This window comes from Hypanus sabinus, chromosome 7, assembly GCF_030144855.1.
Source record: "Hypanus sabinus isolate sHypSab1 chromosome 7, sHypSab1.hap1, whole genome shotgun sequence".
NCBI classification, from domain to species: domain Eukaryota; kingdom Metazoa; phylum Chordata; class Chondrichthyes; order Myliobatiformes; family Dasyatidae; genus Hypanus; species Hypanus sabinus.
In genome coordinates, this window is record NC_082712.1 from 91,551,250 (window position 1) to 91,566,103 (window position 14,854).

Sequence of the window (14,854 nt, forward strand, 5' to 3'; positions counted from 1 at the left end):
GAATTGAAAGACTCTTAGCTGGCTACAGAAAGTGTTTACAAGCTGTGATACTTGCCAAAGGGGGTGTTACTAAGTACTGACCTTGCCCAAACTTTTGCATGCCACTGTACATGCCCCTCTACCTATCTTTGTATCATCTGCAAAGCTGGCTACAAAACTAATCTCTGTGAAATACCACTAGTCACCAGTATCCAACCAAGAAAGGCCCCCTTTTATTCTCACTGGGGGCCTCTTGGCAGTCAGCCAATCTTCCATCTCTCACACACACAATCAGACACTCAAGTGCAGACACACACATACACACTCTTGGTGCCACCGAGGTGAGCTCCCTTCAAGAACCAGTCAACACATCAGGCAAAAAGGTGGCCCAGAAGTTGCTGCCATGCTCAGATCGACCCAACAGCGATTCTCCCAGGATGATGACCCAACACCGCTCTCGTTCTCCTGGGCGAAGCTGCAGGCACACGTTCCAGATCTTCATGCAATCTCCTGACACCTCACCAGTGACGGGAAGCAGAATGAGTGTGTGCAACAAGAGGTTTATTTCGATCCGACAGACGAGAGCAAAGCAGATTCAGCAGTCCACCTGCACGTCCTTAATTTTTACCGTCTTCCTCTTCTGCCCCTCCATTCCATCCCACCCCCACCCACCCCGTGCCCAAAACCCCCCTCCATTCCATCCCACCCCCACCCACCCCGTGCCCAAAACCCCCCTCCATTCCATCCCACCCCCACCCACCCCGTGCCCAAAACCTGCTTCATTCATCAACTGAAAATCCAGACAGGAAAAAATACATGGCAGGCTTGACAGTCGGAAGATTTTGTTCTGTAGGTGAAGAAGGGAGGTGCTTGTCGAACGAAGTAGGAGCCAGGGGTTTTGCTACCCGGATCCGTGGAGGGGGAGAGTTGGAGGTGGTGACGAGGAGCTGGAGGCTTCTGTTTCCGAGGGTGAGACAGCGAGAGACCAGCTCACACCTCCAGGGCCTCGTGAGGGTTGTTCTGCCTTTTCACCACAAACACCTTCTGCCCAGAGATGGTCGCCATGTAGGTGTGCTCACCAAACACCACTGAAAAGTGCAAACACAACGTTAGCATTCATTGCGAGAGGGGCTACTGGCAGCGAAAAGCCTGCCTTGCACACAGATCAAGCCATCACACAGTGCACGGAGGTAGAACAAGGGAACACAGTAACAATGCACAAGTGTGAGGAGCACACACAAAGACGCTGGGGCAACTCAGCAGGTCAGACAGTATCTACGGAGGGGAAGAAACGTGATGTTTCGGCTGGGACCCCATCATCAAGAGTGGAGACCATAATATATAGGAGCAGAATTAGGCCATTTGGCCCATCGAATCTGCTCCACCATTTCATCATGGCTGATCCAATTCCCCCACAGCCCCAATCACCTCCCTTCTCCCCATATCCCTTCATGCCCTGACTAATCAAGAATCTGTCAACCACTGTGTAAACTATACCCAATGACGTGGCCTCCACGGCAACAAATTCCACAGATTCACCACTCTTCAGCTAACAAAATTCCTCCTCATCTCTGTTCTAAATGGACGTCCCTCTAAACTGAGGCTGTCCCCTCTGGTCTTAGACTCCCTCCCTAGGAAACATCCTCTCCACATCCACTCCATGGTGACCTTCCAACTTTCGACAGGTTTCAATGAACCCCCTTCATTCTTCTGAATTCTGGTGAGTACAGGCCCAGAGTCATCCAAACCTCCTCATATGACAAGCCTTTCAATCCTAGAATCATTCTCGTGAACTTCTTTTGAACCCTTTCCAATGTCAGCACATGATTCCTTAGGGAAAGTGTAACAGCAACAGAAAAAGTGAGCGCAGGCAGACAATGGGGCATAACGAGGTCGATTATGAGGTCAAGAGTTCATCTTATCGTTAAGTAGAGGAGAACGTAGAAGCAGGGATGTAATGCTGAGACTTTTTATGGTGTTACACTGACCACATTTGGAATATCGAGAGCAATTTTGAGCACCGTATCTCAGGAAATAATAGTTTCCGAGAACTATCCCAGGAATGAAAGGTTTAACGTGTGAGGAGCTTTTGTAGTTTCTGAGCCGTACTCGACAGAAATCGGGACAGCGGGGGTTGAGATATCCCACTGAAACTCCCCCGACACAGAAAGGGCTGGGGAGAGTGGATGTGGAGAGGAGGCCTCTATCTGCGTCTCATCTGAGGGCACGGCCTCAAAGTATAGGCATGTCACATTAGAACTTAGATGAGGAAGAATTTCTTTAGCCAGAGGGCAGAGAATCTGTGGAATTCATTGCCACAGACAGCTGTAGGGGCAAAGTTAATGGGTGTATTTAAGACAGGGATTCTTGATCAGTGAGGGGGGGCAGTTGAGAACAAAACTCAACCAAGATTGAATGGTGGAGCAGGTTATGGGCAAATGGCCCAATTCTGCTCTAATCAAAGGGAAACCCCTTTGTCGGTGCCCACTACCGCTCGGAAGGAGGGGGACTCTGCTTCACTCACCTGACATTCTCTTGAAGGAGGGGTTGGTATTGCCACTCACACACAGCTTGACAGCGGTCTGCATCATTCGCATCATCACCCAGGCAGTGCGCTCGTCGTTCTCCAGCTCCCCTGCTGACTGTACACAGCACCAAGTTACACCACCGTCAGACCTTCTACACCAGCCCCTCTGCTTCCATAGCAGGTGAGGGAAATTCCACACGTCCCCAACTGCTTTACAGATCGCATCCTATCCGGGCACATCACAGCTAGGTACGGCGACTACTCGACTCGAGACGACCCGAAACTGCAAAGTTGTGGACATAGCTCCACGTGACGGAAACCAACCTGCCCTCCGCGGACTCCGTCTGCATGCCTCACCCGTCCTGAACATTCTCCCTTCTCCCCCCTCCTGTTCGAGAAGACAGCTAAGCAACACACACAATGCTGCAGGAACTCAGCAGGTCAGGCAGCATCTATGGAGAGGAATAAACCGTCAACGCTTCCTCAGGACCTAAGATACCTAAGCCTGAAAGTGTTTACCGCCAGGACAGTTCTATCCCGCTGGGATCATACGCTCTCACGGTAAAAGACGAACTCGACCTCCTAATCTATTTCAACCGTTGCCTTCACTCTTTATCTGTCTCCACTGCACTTTCTCTGTAACCTAATACTAGAATTCTGCATTTTGTTTTCTTTATGCGTTTTCTCAAGGGGTACTGCTTTCCTGCCCCAGCACATCCTTGGACAGTGCTCGTCGCCGAGAGAAAACAATGCATCTCACTGGGAGTTCTATCTACATGTGACAAATAAGGTTAATCTCTATCTAATCTTTCAAGAACATCTTCAACAAGCCGGCTAAACCATGTGAGGGCAGCCGACGGATCTCGAACCCTCGGTGAGACGGAGTCGTCTGTCCCAGCATGTGAAGACAGACTGCGGCGGATTGAGCGGACGAGACCAATGGAAGGTCCAACGGTCAAGAAGGCGGTCTCTGCAAGCATCGTGGAACGCGCAGATCACGACAAGACACAGAAGACGTCCTGGTCATTCACTGCGCCTAGTCCCATCTCCAGCCGTCTCGACTCTTGTCTTGCCACTGGATCCAGATGGGAATTGGGAAGAGAGAGTGAGGCTGACACTGCACAACTCTCACTCACTTAAACATAAATCAAGTGCTAGTCTTGACACCATCAACAAGCTGACTGGTGGCATAGTGGCATCAGTGCTGGACCTTGGGGTGAGAGGTCCCGAGTTCGAATCCGGCCAGCTCCCTTGCATGCTCTCCATCTGTGCTGGGTTGAGTATCGAGCTAGCAACTCAACCTCGTAAAAAGTACTAATGGTGTCAAGGTCTTCATTGATGATGAGCAAACCTTTTACTTACATATATGTGTGTGTGTGTGTGTGTGTGTGTGTGTGTGTGTGTATATATATATATATATGTACACACACTCACAGTGCATATACTTTGTGATCTATATTTTTATATTTTGCATCGTACTGCTGCCACAAACACACAAATTTCATGACATATGTGAGTGATAATAAACCTGGTTCTGATTCTCATTGTGTTGTAAATAACACAATTCACTGGAATTTTCAGTGTACACGTGACGCATAAATCTAATCTCCAACTCTAGAGAGCCGAGCCAGCCCGCTCTGTGACCAGTGGCTTCGGAAACATGGCTAATCCCTATTCCTCTGCTATTATCCTGGGACGATGAGACACTGGAGCAGAATTAGGCCAATCACATCTGCTTTACTATCCTTCTCAACCTCAATCCCTTGCCTTCCCGCCGTTATCTCCCATGTCCTTCCGAATCCAGAACCCATCAGCATCCACTCATATATTCAATGACTTAGCCCGGACTTACAGACAGCACCCCAACCTCACTGAGGATCAGACAGCCCAGCAGCTCGTGTTTAACCCTCCCATCGCCCGGACTTACAGAGAGCACCCCAACCTCACTGAGGATCAGACAGCCCAGCAGCTCGTGTTTAACCCTCCCATCGCCCGGACTTACAGACAGCACCCCATCCTCACTGAGGATCAGACAGCTCGTGTTTAACCCTCCCATCGCCCGGACTTACAGACAGCACCCCAGCCTCACTGAGGATCAGACAGCCCAGCAGCTCGTGTTTAACCCTCCCATCGCCCGGACTTACAGACAGCACCCCAACCTCACTGAGGATCAGACAACTCGTGTTTAACCCTCCCATCGCCCGGTCTTACAGAGAGCACCCCAACCTCACTGAGGATCAGACAACTCGTGTTTAACCCTCCCATCGCCCGGTCTTACAGAGAGCGCCCCAACCTCACTGAGGATCAGACAGCTCGTGTTTAACCCTCCCATCGCCCGGACTTACAGAGAGCACCCCAACCTCGCTGAGGATCAGACAGCACAGCAGCTCGTGTTTAACCCTCCCATCGCCCGGACTTACAGAGAGCACCCCAACCTCGCTGAGGATCAGACAGCACAGCAGCTCGTGTTTAACCCTCCCATCGCCCGGACTTACAGACAGCACCCCAACCTCACTGAGGATCAGACAACTCGTGTTTAACCCTCCCATCGCCCGGACTTACAGACAGCACCCCAACCTCACTGAGGATCAGACAGCTCGTGTTTAACCCTCCCATCGCCCGGACTTACAGACAGCACCCCATCCTCACTGAGGATCAGACAGCTCGTGTTTAACCCTCCCATCGCCCGGACTTACAGACAGCACCCCAACCTCACTGAGGATCAGACAGCTCGTGTTTAACCCTCCCATCGCCCGGACTTACAGACAGCACCCCAACCTCACTGAGGATCAGACAGCCCAGCAGCTCGTGTTTAACCATCCCATCGCCCGGACTTACAGACAGCACCCCATCCTCACTGAGGATCAGACAGCTCGTGTTTAACCCTCCCATCGCCCGGACTTACAGACAGCACCCCATCCTCACTGAGGATAGACAGCTCGTGTTTAACCATCCCATCGCCCGGACTTACAGACAGCACCCCAACCTCACTGAGGATCAGACAGCCCAGCAGCTCGTGTTTAACCCTCCCATCGCCCGGACTTACAGACAGCACCCCAACCTCACTGAGGATCAGACAGCCCAGCAGCTCATGTTTAACCCTCCCATCGCCCGGACTTACAGAGAGCACCCCAACCTCACTGAGGATCAGACAGCCCAGCAGCTCGTGTTTAACCCTCCCATCGCCCGGACTTACAGAGAGCACCCCAACCTCACTGAGGATCAGACAGCCCAGCAGCTCGTGTTTAACCCTCCCATCGCCCGGACTTACAGACAGCACCCCATCCTCACTGAGGATCAGACAGCTCGTGTTTAACCCTCCCATCGCCCGGACTTACAGACAGCACCCCATCCTCACTGAGGATCAAACAGCCCAGCAGCTCGTGTTTAACCCTCCCATCGCCCGGACTTACAGACAGCACCCCAACCTCACTGAGGATCAGACAGCCCAGCAGCTCGTGTTTAACCCTCCCATCGCCCGGACTTACAGACAGCACCCCAACCTCACTGAGGATCAGACAGCCCAGCAGCTCGTGTTTAACCCTCCCATCGCCCGGACTTACAGACAGCACCCCAACCTCACTGAGGATCAGACAGCCCAGCAGCTCGTGTTTAACCCTCCCATCGCCCGGACTTACAGACAGCACCCCATCCTCACTGAGGATCTGACAGCCCAGCAGCTCGTGTTTAACCCTCCCATCGCCCGGACTTAAAGACAGCACCCCAACCTCACTGAGGATCAGACAGCTCGTGTTTAACCCTCCCATCGCCCGGACTTACAGACAGCACCCCAACCTCACTGAGGATCAGACAGCCCAGCAGCTCGTGTTTAACCCTCCCATCGCCCGGACTTACAGAGAGCACCCCAACCTCACAGAGGATCAGACAGCCCAGCAGCTCGTGTTTAACCCTCCCATCGCCCGGACTTTCAGACAGCACCCCAACCTCACTGAGGATCTGACAGCCCAGCAGCTCGTGTTTAACCCTCCCATCGCCCGGACTTAAAGACAGCACCCCAACCTCACTGAGGATCAGACAGCTCGTGTTTAACCCTCCCATCGCCCGGACTTACAGACAGCACCCCAACCTCACTGAGGATCAGACAGCCCAGCAGCTCGTGTTTAACCCTCCCATCGCCCGGACTTACAGACAGCACCCCAACCTCACTGAGGATTAGACAACTCGTGTTTAACCATCCCATCGCCCGGTCCTACAGAGAGCGCCCCAACCTCACTGAGGATCAGACAGCTCGTGTTTAACCCTCCCATCGCCCGGTCTTACAGACAGCACCCCAACCTCGCTGAGGATCAGACAGCACAGCAGCTCGTGTTTAACCCTCCCATCGCCCGGACTTACAGAGAGCACCCCAACCTCGCTGAGGATCAGACAGCACAGCAGCTCGTGTTTAACCCTCCCATCGCCCGGACTTACAGACAGCACCCCAACCTCACTGAGGATCAGACAACTCGTGTTTAACCCTCCCATCGCCCGGACTTACAGACAGCACCCCAACCTCACTGAGGATCAGACAGCTCGTGTTTAACCCTCCCATCGCCCGGACTTACAGACAGCACCCCATCCTCACTGAGGATCAGACAGCTCGTGTTTAACCCTCCCATCGCCCGGACTTACAGACAGCACCCCAACCTCACTGAGGATCAGACAGCTCGTGTTTAACCCTCCCATCGCCCGGACTTACAGACAGCACCCCAACCTCACAGAGGATCAGACAGCTCGTGTTTAACCCTCCCATCGCCCGGACTTACAGACAGCACCCCAACCTCACTGAGGATCAGACAGCCCAGCAGCTCGTGTTTAACCATCCCATCGCCCGGACTTACAGACAGCACCCCATCCTCACTGAGGATCAGACAGCTCGTGTTTAACCCTCCCATCGCCCGGACTTACAGACAGCACCCCATCCTCACTGAGGATCAGACAGCTCGTGTTTAACCATCCCATCGCCCGGACTTACAGACAGCACCCCAACCTCACTGAGGATCAGACAGCCCAGCAGCTCATGTTTAACCCTCCCGTCGCCCGGACTTACAGAGAGCACCCCAACCTCACTGAGGATCAGACAGCCCAGCAGCTCGTGTTTAACCCTCCCATCGCCCGGACTTACAGAGAGCACCCCAACCTCACTGAGGATCAGACAGCCCAGCAGCTCGTGTTTAACCCTCCCATCGCCCGGACTTACAGACAGCACCCCAACCTCACTGAGGATCAGACAGCCCAGCAGCTCGTGTTTAACCCTCCCATCGCCCGGACTTACAGACAGCACCCCAACCTCACTGAGGATCAGACAGCCCAGCAGCTCGTGTTTAACCCTCCCATCGCCCGGACTTACAGACAGCACCCCAACCTCACTGAGGATCAGACAGCCCAGCAGCTCGTGTTTAACCCTCCCATCGCCCGGACTTACAGACAGCACCCCATCCTCACTGAGGATCTGACAGCCCAGCAGCTCGTGTTTAACCCTCCCATCGCCCGGACTTAAAGACAGCACCCCAACCTCACTGAGGATCAGACAGCTCGTGTTTAACCCTCCCATCGCCCGGACTTACAGACAGCACCCCAACCTCACTGAGGATCAGACAGCCCAGCAGCTCGTGTTTAACCCTCCCATCGCCCGGACTTACAGAGAGCACCCCAACCTCACTGAGGATCAGACAGCCCAGCAGCTCGTGTTTAACCCTCCCATCGCCCGGACTTACAGACAGCACCCCAACCTCACTGAGGATCTGACAGCCCAGCAGCTCGTGTTTAACCCTCCCATCGCCCGGACTTAAAGACAGCACCCCAACCTCACTGAGGATCAGACCGCTCGTGTTTAACCCTCCCATCGCCCGGACTTAAAGACAGCACCCCAACCTCACTGAGGATCAGACAGCTCGTGTTTAACCCTCCTATCGCCCGGACTTACAGACAGCAACCCAACCTCACTGAGGATCAGACAGCCCAGTAGCTCGTGTTTAACCCTCCCATCGCCCGGACTTACAGAGAGCACCCCATCCTCACTGAGGATCAGACAGCCCAGCAGCTCGTGTTTAACCCTCCCATCGCCCGGACTTACAGACAGCGCCCCAACCTCACTGAGGATCAGACAGCCCAGCAGCTCGTGTTTAACCCTCCCATCGCCCGGACTTACAGACAGCACCCCAACCTCACTGAGGATCAGACAGCCCAGCAGCTCGTGTTTAACCCTCCCATCGCCCGGACTTACAGACAGCACCCCATCCTCACTGAGGATCTGACAGCCCAGCAGCTCGTGTTTAACCCTCCCATCGCCCGGACTTAAAGACAGCACCCCAACCTCACTGAGGATCAGACAGCTCGTGTTTAACCCTCCCATCGCCCGGACTTACAGAGAGCACCCCAACCTCACTGAGGATCAGACAGCCCAGCAGCTCGTGTTTAACCCTCCCATCGCCCGGACTTACAGACAGCACCCCAACCTCACTGAGGATCAGACAGCCCAGTAGCTCGTGTTTAACCCTCCCATCGCCCGGACTTACAGAGAGCACCCCATCCTCACTGAGGATCAGACAGCCCAGCAGCTCGTGTTTAACCCTCCCATCGCCCGGACTTACAGACAGCACCCCAACCTCACTGAGGATCAGACAGCCCAGCAGCTCGTGTTTAACCCTCCCATCGCCCGGACTTACAGAGAGCACCCCAACCTCACTGAGGATCAGACAGCCCAGCAGCTCGTGTTTAACCCTCCCATCGCCCGGACTTACAGACAGCACCCCATCCTCACTGAGGATCAGACAGCTCGTGTTTAACCCTCCCATCGCCCGGACTTACAGACAGCACCACATCCTCACTGAGGATCAGACAGCCCAGCAGCTCGTGTTTAACCCTCCCATCGCCTGGACTTAAAAAGAGCACCCCAACCTCACTGAGGATCAGACAGCCCAGCAGCTCGTGTTTAACCCTCCCATCGCCCGGACTTACAGACAGCACCCCATCCTCACTGAGGATCAGACAGCCCAGCAGCTCGTGTTTAACCCTCCCATCACCCGGACTTACAGACAGCAGCCCATCCTCACTGAGGATCAGACAGCCCAGCAGCTCGTGTTTAACCCTCCCATCACCCGGACTTACAGACAGCACCCCAACCTCACTGAGGATCAGACAGCTCGCGTTTAACCCTCCCATCGCCCGGTCTTACAGACAACACCCCATGCTCACTGAGGATCAGACAGCTCGTGTTTAACCCTCCCATCATCCGGACTTACAGAGCGCACCCCTTCCTCACTGAGGATCAGACAGCTCGCGTTTAACCCTACCATCGCCCGGTCTTACAGACAGCACCCCATCCTCACTGAGGATCAGACAGCTCGTGTTTAACCCTCCCATCATCCGGACTTACAGAGAGCACCCCATCCTCACTGAGGATAAGACAGCCCAGCAGCTCGTGTTTAACCCTCCCATCGCCCGGACTTACAGAGAGCACCCCAACCTCACTGAGGATCAGACAGCCCAGCAGCTCGTGTTTAACCCTCCCATCACCCGGACTTACAGAGAGCACCCCAACCTCACTGAGGATCAGACAGCCCAGCAGCTCGTGTTTAACCAACCCATCGCCCGGACTTACAGACAGCACCCCATCCTCACTGAGGATCAGACAGCCCAGCAGCTCGTGTTTAACCCTCCAATCACCCGGACTTACAGACAGCACCCCAACCTCACTGAGGATCAGACAGCCCAGCAGCTCGCGTTTAACCCTCCTATCGCCCGGTCTTACAGACAGCACACCAACCTCACTGAGGATCAGACAGCCCAGCAGCTCGTGTTTAACCCTCCCATCGCCCGGTCTTACAGACAGCACCCCATCCTCACTGAGGATCAGACAGCTCATGTTTAACCCTCCCATCATCCGGACTTACAGAGAGCACCCCATCCTCACTGAGGATCAGACAGCTCGTGTTTAACCCTCCATCGCCCGGACTTACAGAGAGCACCCCATCCTCACTGAGGATCAGACAGCTCGTGTTTAACCCTCCCATCGCCCGGACTTACAGAGAGCACCCCAACCTCACTGAGGATCAGACAGCCCAGCAGCTCGTGTTTAACCCTCCCATCGCCCGGACTTACAGACAGCACCCCATCCTCACTGAGGATCAGACAGCTCGTGTTTAACCCTCCCATCGCCCGGACTTACAGACAGCACCCCATCCTCACTAAGGATCAGACAGCTCGTGATTAACCCTCCCATCGCCCAGACTTACAGACAGCACCCCAACCTCACTGAGGATCAGACAGCCCAGCAGCTCGTGTTTAACCCTCCCATCGCCCGGACTTACAGACAGCACCCCAACCTCACTGAGGATCAGACAGCCCAGCAGCTCGTGTTTAACCCTCCCATCGCCCGGACTTACAGACAGCACCCCAACCTCACTGAGGATCAGACAGCTCGTGTTTAACCCTCCCATCGCCCGGTCTTACAGAGCGCAACCCAACCTCACTGAGGATCAGACAGCCCAGCAGCTCGTGTTTAACCCTCCGTTCGCCCGGACTTACAGACAACACCCCAACCTCACTGAGGACCAGACAGCCCAGCAGCTCGTGTTTAACCCTCCCATTGCCCGGACTTACAGACAGCACCCCATCCTCACTGAGGATCAGACAGCCCAGCAGCTCGTGTTTAACCCTCCCATCGCCCGGACTTACAGAGAGCACCACAACCTCACTGAGGATCAGACAGCCCAGCAGCTCGTGTTTAACCCTCCCATCGCCCGGACTTACAGAGCGCACCCCATCCTCACTGAGGATCAGACAACTCGTGTTTAACCCTCCCATCTCCCAATCTTACAGAGAGCACCCCATCCTCACTGAGGATCAGACAGCCCAGCAGCTCGTGTTTAACCCTCCCATCTCCCAGACTTACAGACAGCACCCCATCCTCACTGAGGATCAGACAGCTCGTGTTTAACCCTCCCATCGCCCGGACTTACAAAGAGCACCCCAACCTCACTGAGGATCAGACAGCCCAGCAGCTCGTGTTTAACCCTCCCATCGCCCGGACTTACAGACAGCACCCCATCCTCACTGAGGATCAGACAGCCCAGCAGCTCGTGTTTAACCCTCCCATCGCCTGGACTTACAAAGAGCACCCCAACCTCACTGAGGATCAGACAGCCCAGCAGCTCGTGTTTAACCCTCCCATCGCCCGGACTTACAGACAGCACCCCATCCTCACTGAGGATCAGACAGCCCAGCAGCTCGTGTTTAACCCTCCGTTCGCCCAGACTTACAGACTGCACCCCAACCTCACTGAGGACCAGACAGCCCAGCAGCTCGTGTTTAACCGTCCCATCGCCCGGACTTACAGACAGCACCCCATCCTCACTGAGGATCAGACAGCCCAGCAGCTCGTGTTTAACGCTCCCATCGACCGGACTTACAGAGAGCACCCCAACCTCACTGAGGATCAGACAGCCCAGCAGCTCGTGTTTAACCCTCCCATCGCCCGGACTTACAGAGCGCACCCCATCCTCACTGAGGATCAGACAACTCGTGTTTAACCCTCCCATCTCCCAATCTTGCAGACAGCACCCCATCCTCACTGAGGATCAGACAGCCCAGCAGCTCGTGTTTAACCCTCCCATCGCCCGGACTTACAGACAGCACCCCAACCTCACTGAGGATCAGACAGCTCGTGTTTAACCCTCCCATCGCCCGGACTTACAGACAGCACCACATCCTCACTGAGGATCAGACAGCCCAGCAGCTCGTGTTTAACCCTCCCATCGCCTGGACTTACAAAGAGCACCCCAACCTCACTGAGGATCAGACAGCCCAGCAGCTCGTGTTTAACCCTCCCATCACCCGGACTTACAGACAGCACCCCAACCTCACTGAGGATCAGACAGCCCAGCAGCTCGTGTTTAACCCTCCCATCACCCGGACTTACAGACAGCACCCCATCCTCACTGAGGATCAGACAGCTCGCGTTTAACCCTCCCATCGCCCGGTCTTACAGACAGCAACCATCCTCACTGAGGATCAGACAGCTCGTGTTTAACCCTCCCATCACCCGGACTTACAGTCAGCACCCCATCCTCACTGAGGATCAGACAGCTCGTGTTTAACCCTCCCATCGCCCGGACTTACAGACAGCACCCCATTCTCACTGAGGATCAGGCAGCTCGTGTTTAACCCTCCCATCGCCCGGTCTTACAAAGCGCACCCCTTCCTCACTGAGGTTCAGACACCTCGTGTTTAACCCTCCCATCTCGCAATCTTACAGAGAGCACCCCATCCTCACTGAGGATCAGACAGCTCGTGTTTAACCCTCCCATCTCCCAATCTTACAGAGAGCACCCCAACCTCGCTGAGGATCAGACAGCCCAGCAGCTCGTGTTTAACCCTCCCATCACCCGGACTTACAGACAGCACCCCAACCTCACTGAGGATCAGACAGCCCAGCAGCTCGTGTTTAACCCTCCCATCGCCCGGACTTACAAACAGCACCCCATCCTCATTGAGGATCAGACAGCTCGTGTTTAACCCTCCCATCGCCCGGACTTACAAAGAGCACCCTAACCTCACTGAGGATCAGACAGCCCAGCAGCTCGTGTTTAACCCTCCCATCGCCCGGACTTACAGACAGCACCCCATCCTCACTGAGGATCAGACAGCCCAGCAGCTCGTGTTTAACCCTCCCATCGCCCGGACTTACAGAGAGCACCCCAACCTCATTGAGGATCAGACAGCTCGTGTTTAACCCTCCCATCGCCCGGACTTACAAAGAGCACCCCAACCTCACTGAGGATCAGACAGCCCAGCAGCTCGTGTTTAACCCTCCCATCGCCCGGACTTACAGACAGCACCCCATCCTCACTGAGGATCAGACAGCTCGTGTTTAACCCTCCCATCGCCCGGTCTTACAGAGCGCAACCCAACCTCACTGAGGATCAGACAGCCCAGCAGCTCGTGTTTAACCCTCCGTTCGCCCGGACTTACAGACAACACCCCAACCTCACTGAGGACCAGACAGCCCAGCAGCTCGTGTTTAACCCTCCCATCGCCCGGACTTACAGACAGCACCCCATCCTCACTGAGGATCAGACAGCCCAGCAGCTCGTGTTTAACCCTCCCATCGCCCGGACTTACAGAGAGCACCACAACCTCACTGAGGATCAGACAGCCCAGCAGCTCGTGTTTAACCCTCCCATCGCCCGGACTTACAGAGCGCACCCCATCCTCACTGAGGATCAGACAACTCGTGTTTAACCCTCCCATCTCCCAATCTTACAGAGAGCACCCCATCCTCACTGAGGATCAGACAGCCCAGCAGCTCGTGTTTAACCCTCCCATCTCCCAGACTTACAGACAGCACCCCATCCTCACTGAGGATCAGACAGCTCGTGTTTAACCCTCCCATCGCCCGGACTTACAAAGAGCACCCCAACCTCACTGAGGATCAGACAGCCCAGCAGCTCGTGTTTAACCCTCCCATCGCCCGGACTTACAGACAGCACCCCATCCTCACTGAGGATCAGACAGCCCAGCAGCTCGTGTTTAACCCTCCCATCGCCTGGACTTACAAAGAGCACCCCAACCTCACTGAGGATCAGACAGCCCAGCAGCTCGTGTTTAACCCTCCCATCGCCCGGACTTACAGACAGCACCCCATCCTCACTGAGGATCAGACAGCCCAGCAGCTCGTGTTTAACCCTCCGTTCGCCCAGACTTACAGACAGCACCCCAACCTCACTGAGGACCAGACAGCCCAGCAGCTCGTGTTTAACCGTCCCATCGCCCGGACTTACAGACAGCACCCCATCCTCACTGAGGATCAGACAGCCCAGCAGCTCGTGTTTAACCCTCCCATCGACCGGACTTACAGAGAGCACCCCAACCTCACTGAGGATCAGACAGCCCAGCAGCTCGTGTTTAACCCTCCCATCGCCCGGACATACAGAGCGCACCCCATCCTCACTGAGGATCAGACAACTCGTGTTTAACCCTCCCATCTCCCAATCTTACAGACAGTACCCCATCCTCACTGAGGATCAGACAGCCCAGCAGCTCGTGTTTAACCCTCCCATCGCCCGGACTTACAGACAGCACCCCAACCTCACTGAGGATCAGACAGCTCGTGTTTAACCCTCCCATCGCCCGGACTTACAAAGAGCACCCCAACCTCACTGAGGATCAGACAGCCCAGCAGCTCGTGTTTAACCCTCCCATCGCCCGGACTTACAGACAGCACCACATCCTCACTGAGGATCAGATAGCCCAGCAGCTCGTGTTTAACCCTCCCATCGCCTGGACTTACAAAGAGCACCCCAACCTCACTGAGGATCAGACAGCCCAGCAGCTCGTATTTAACCC

At 54.9% G+C, this 14,854-nt stretch overlaps 1 protein-coding gene across 2 annotated transcripts in view; it reads right to left on the reverse strand.

Moving 5' to 3' along the window:
• Positions 1–740: 740 nt before the first annotated feature.
• lamtor4 (late endosomal/lysosomal adaptor, MAPK and MTOR activator 4) overlaps positions 741–14,854 on the reverse strand; it is a 37,880-nt gene continuing 23,766 nt past the window's right edge. For both annotated transcript variants that reach the window (XM_059975161.1, XM_059975159.1), the window contains 2 exons: positions 2,504–2,621; positions 741–1,067 (listed from right to left, as the gene is read on the reverse strand). In XM_059975161.1, the coding sequence (XP_059831144.1) occupies positions 970–1,067; positions 2,504–2,621 (216 nt within the window). In that variant the 3' untranslated portion in view covers positions 741–969. The remainder of the gene's footprint in view (positions 1,068–2,503; positions 2,622–14,854) is intronic.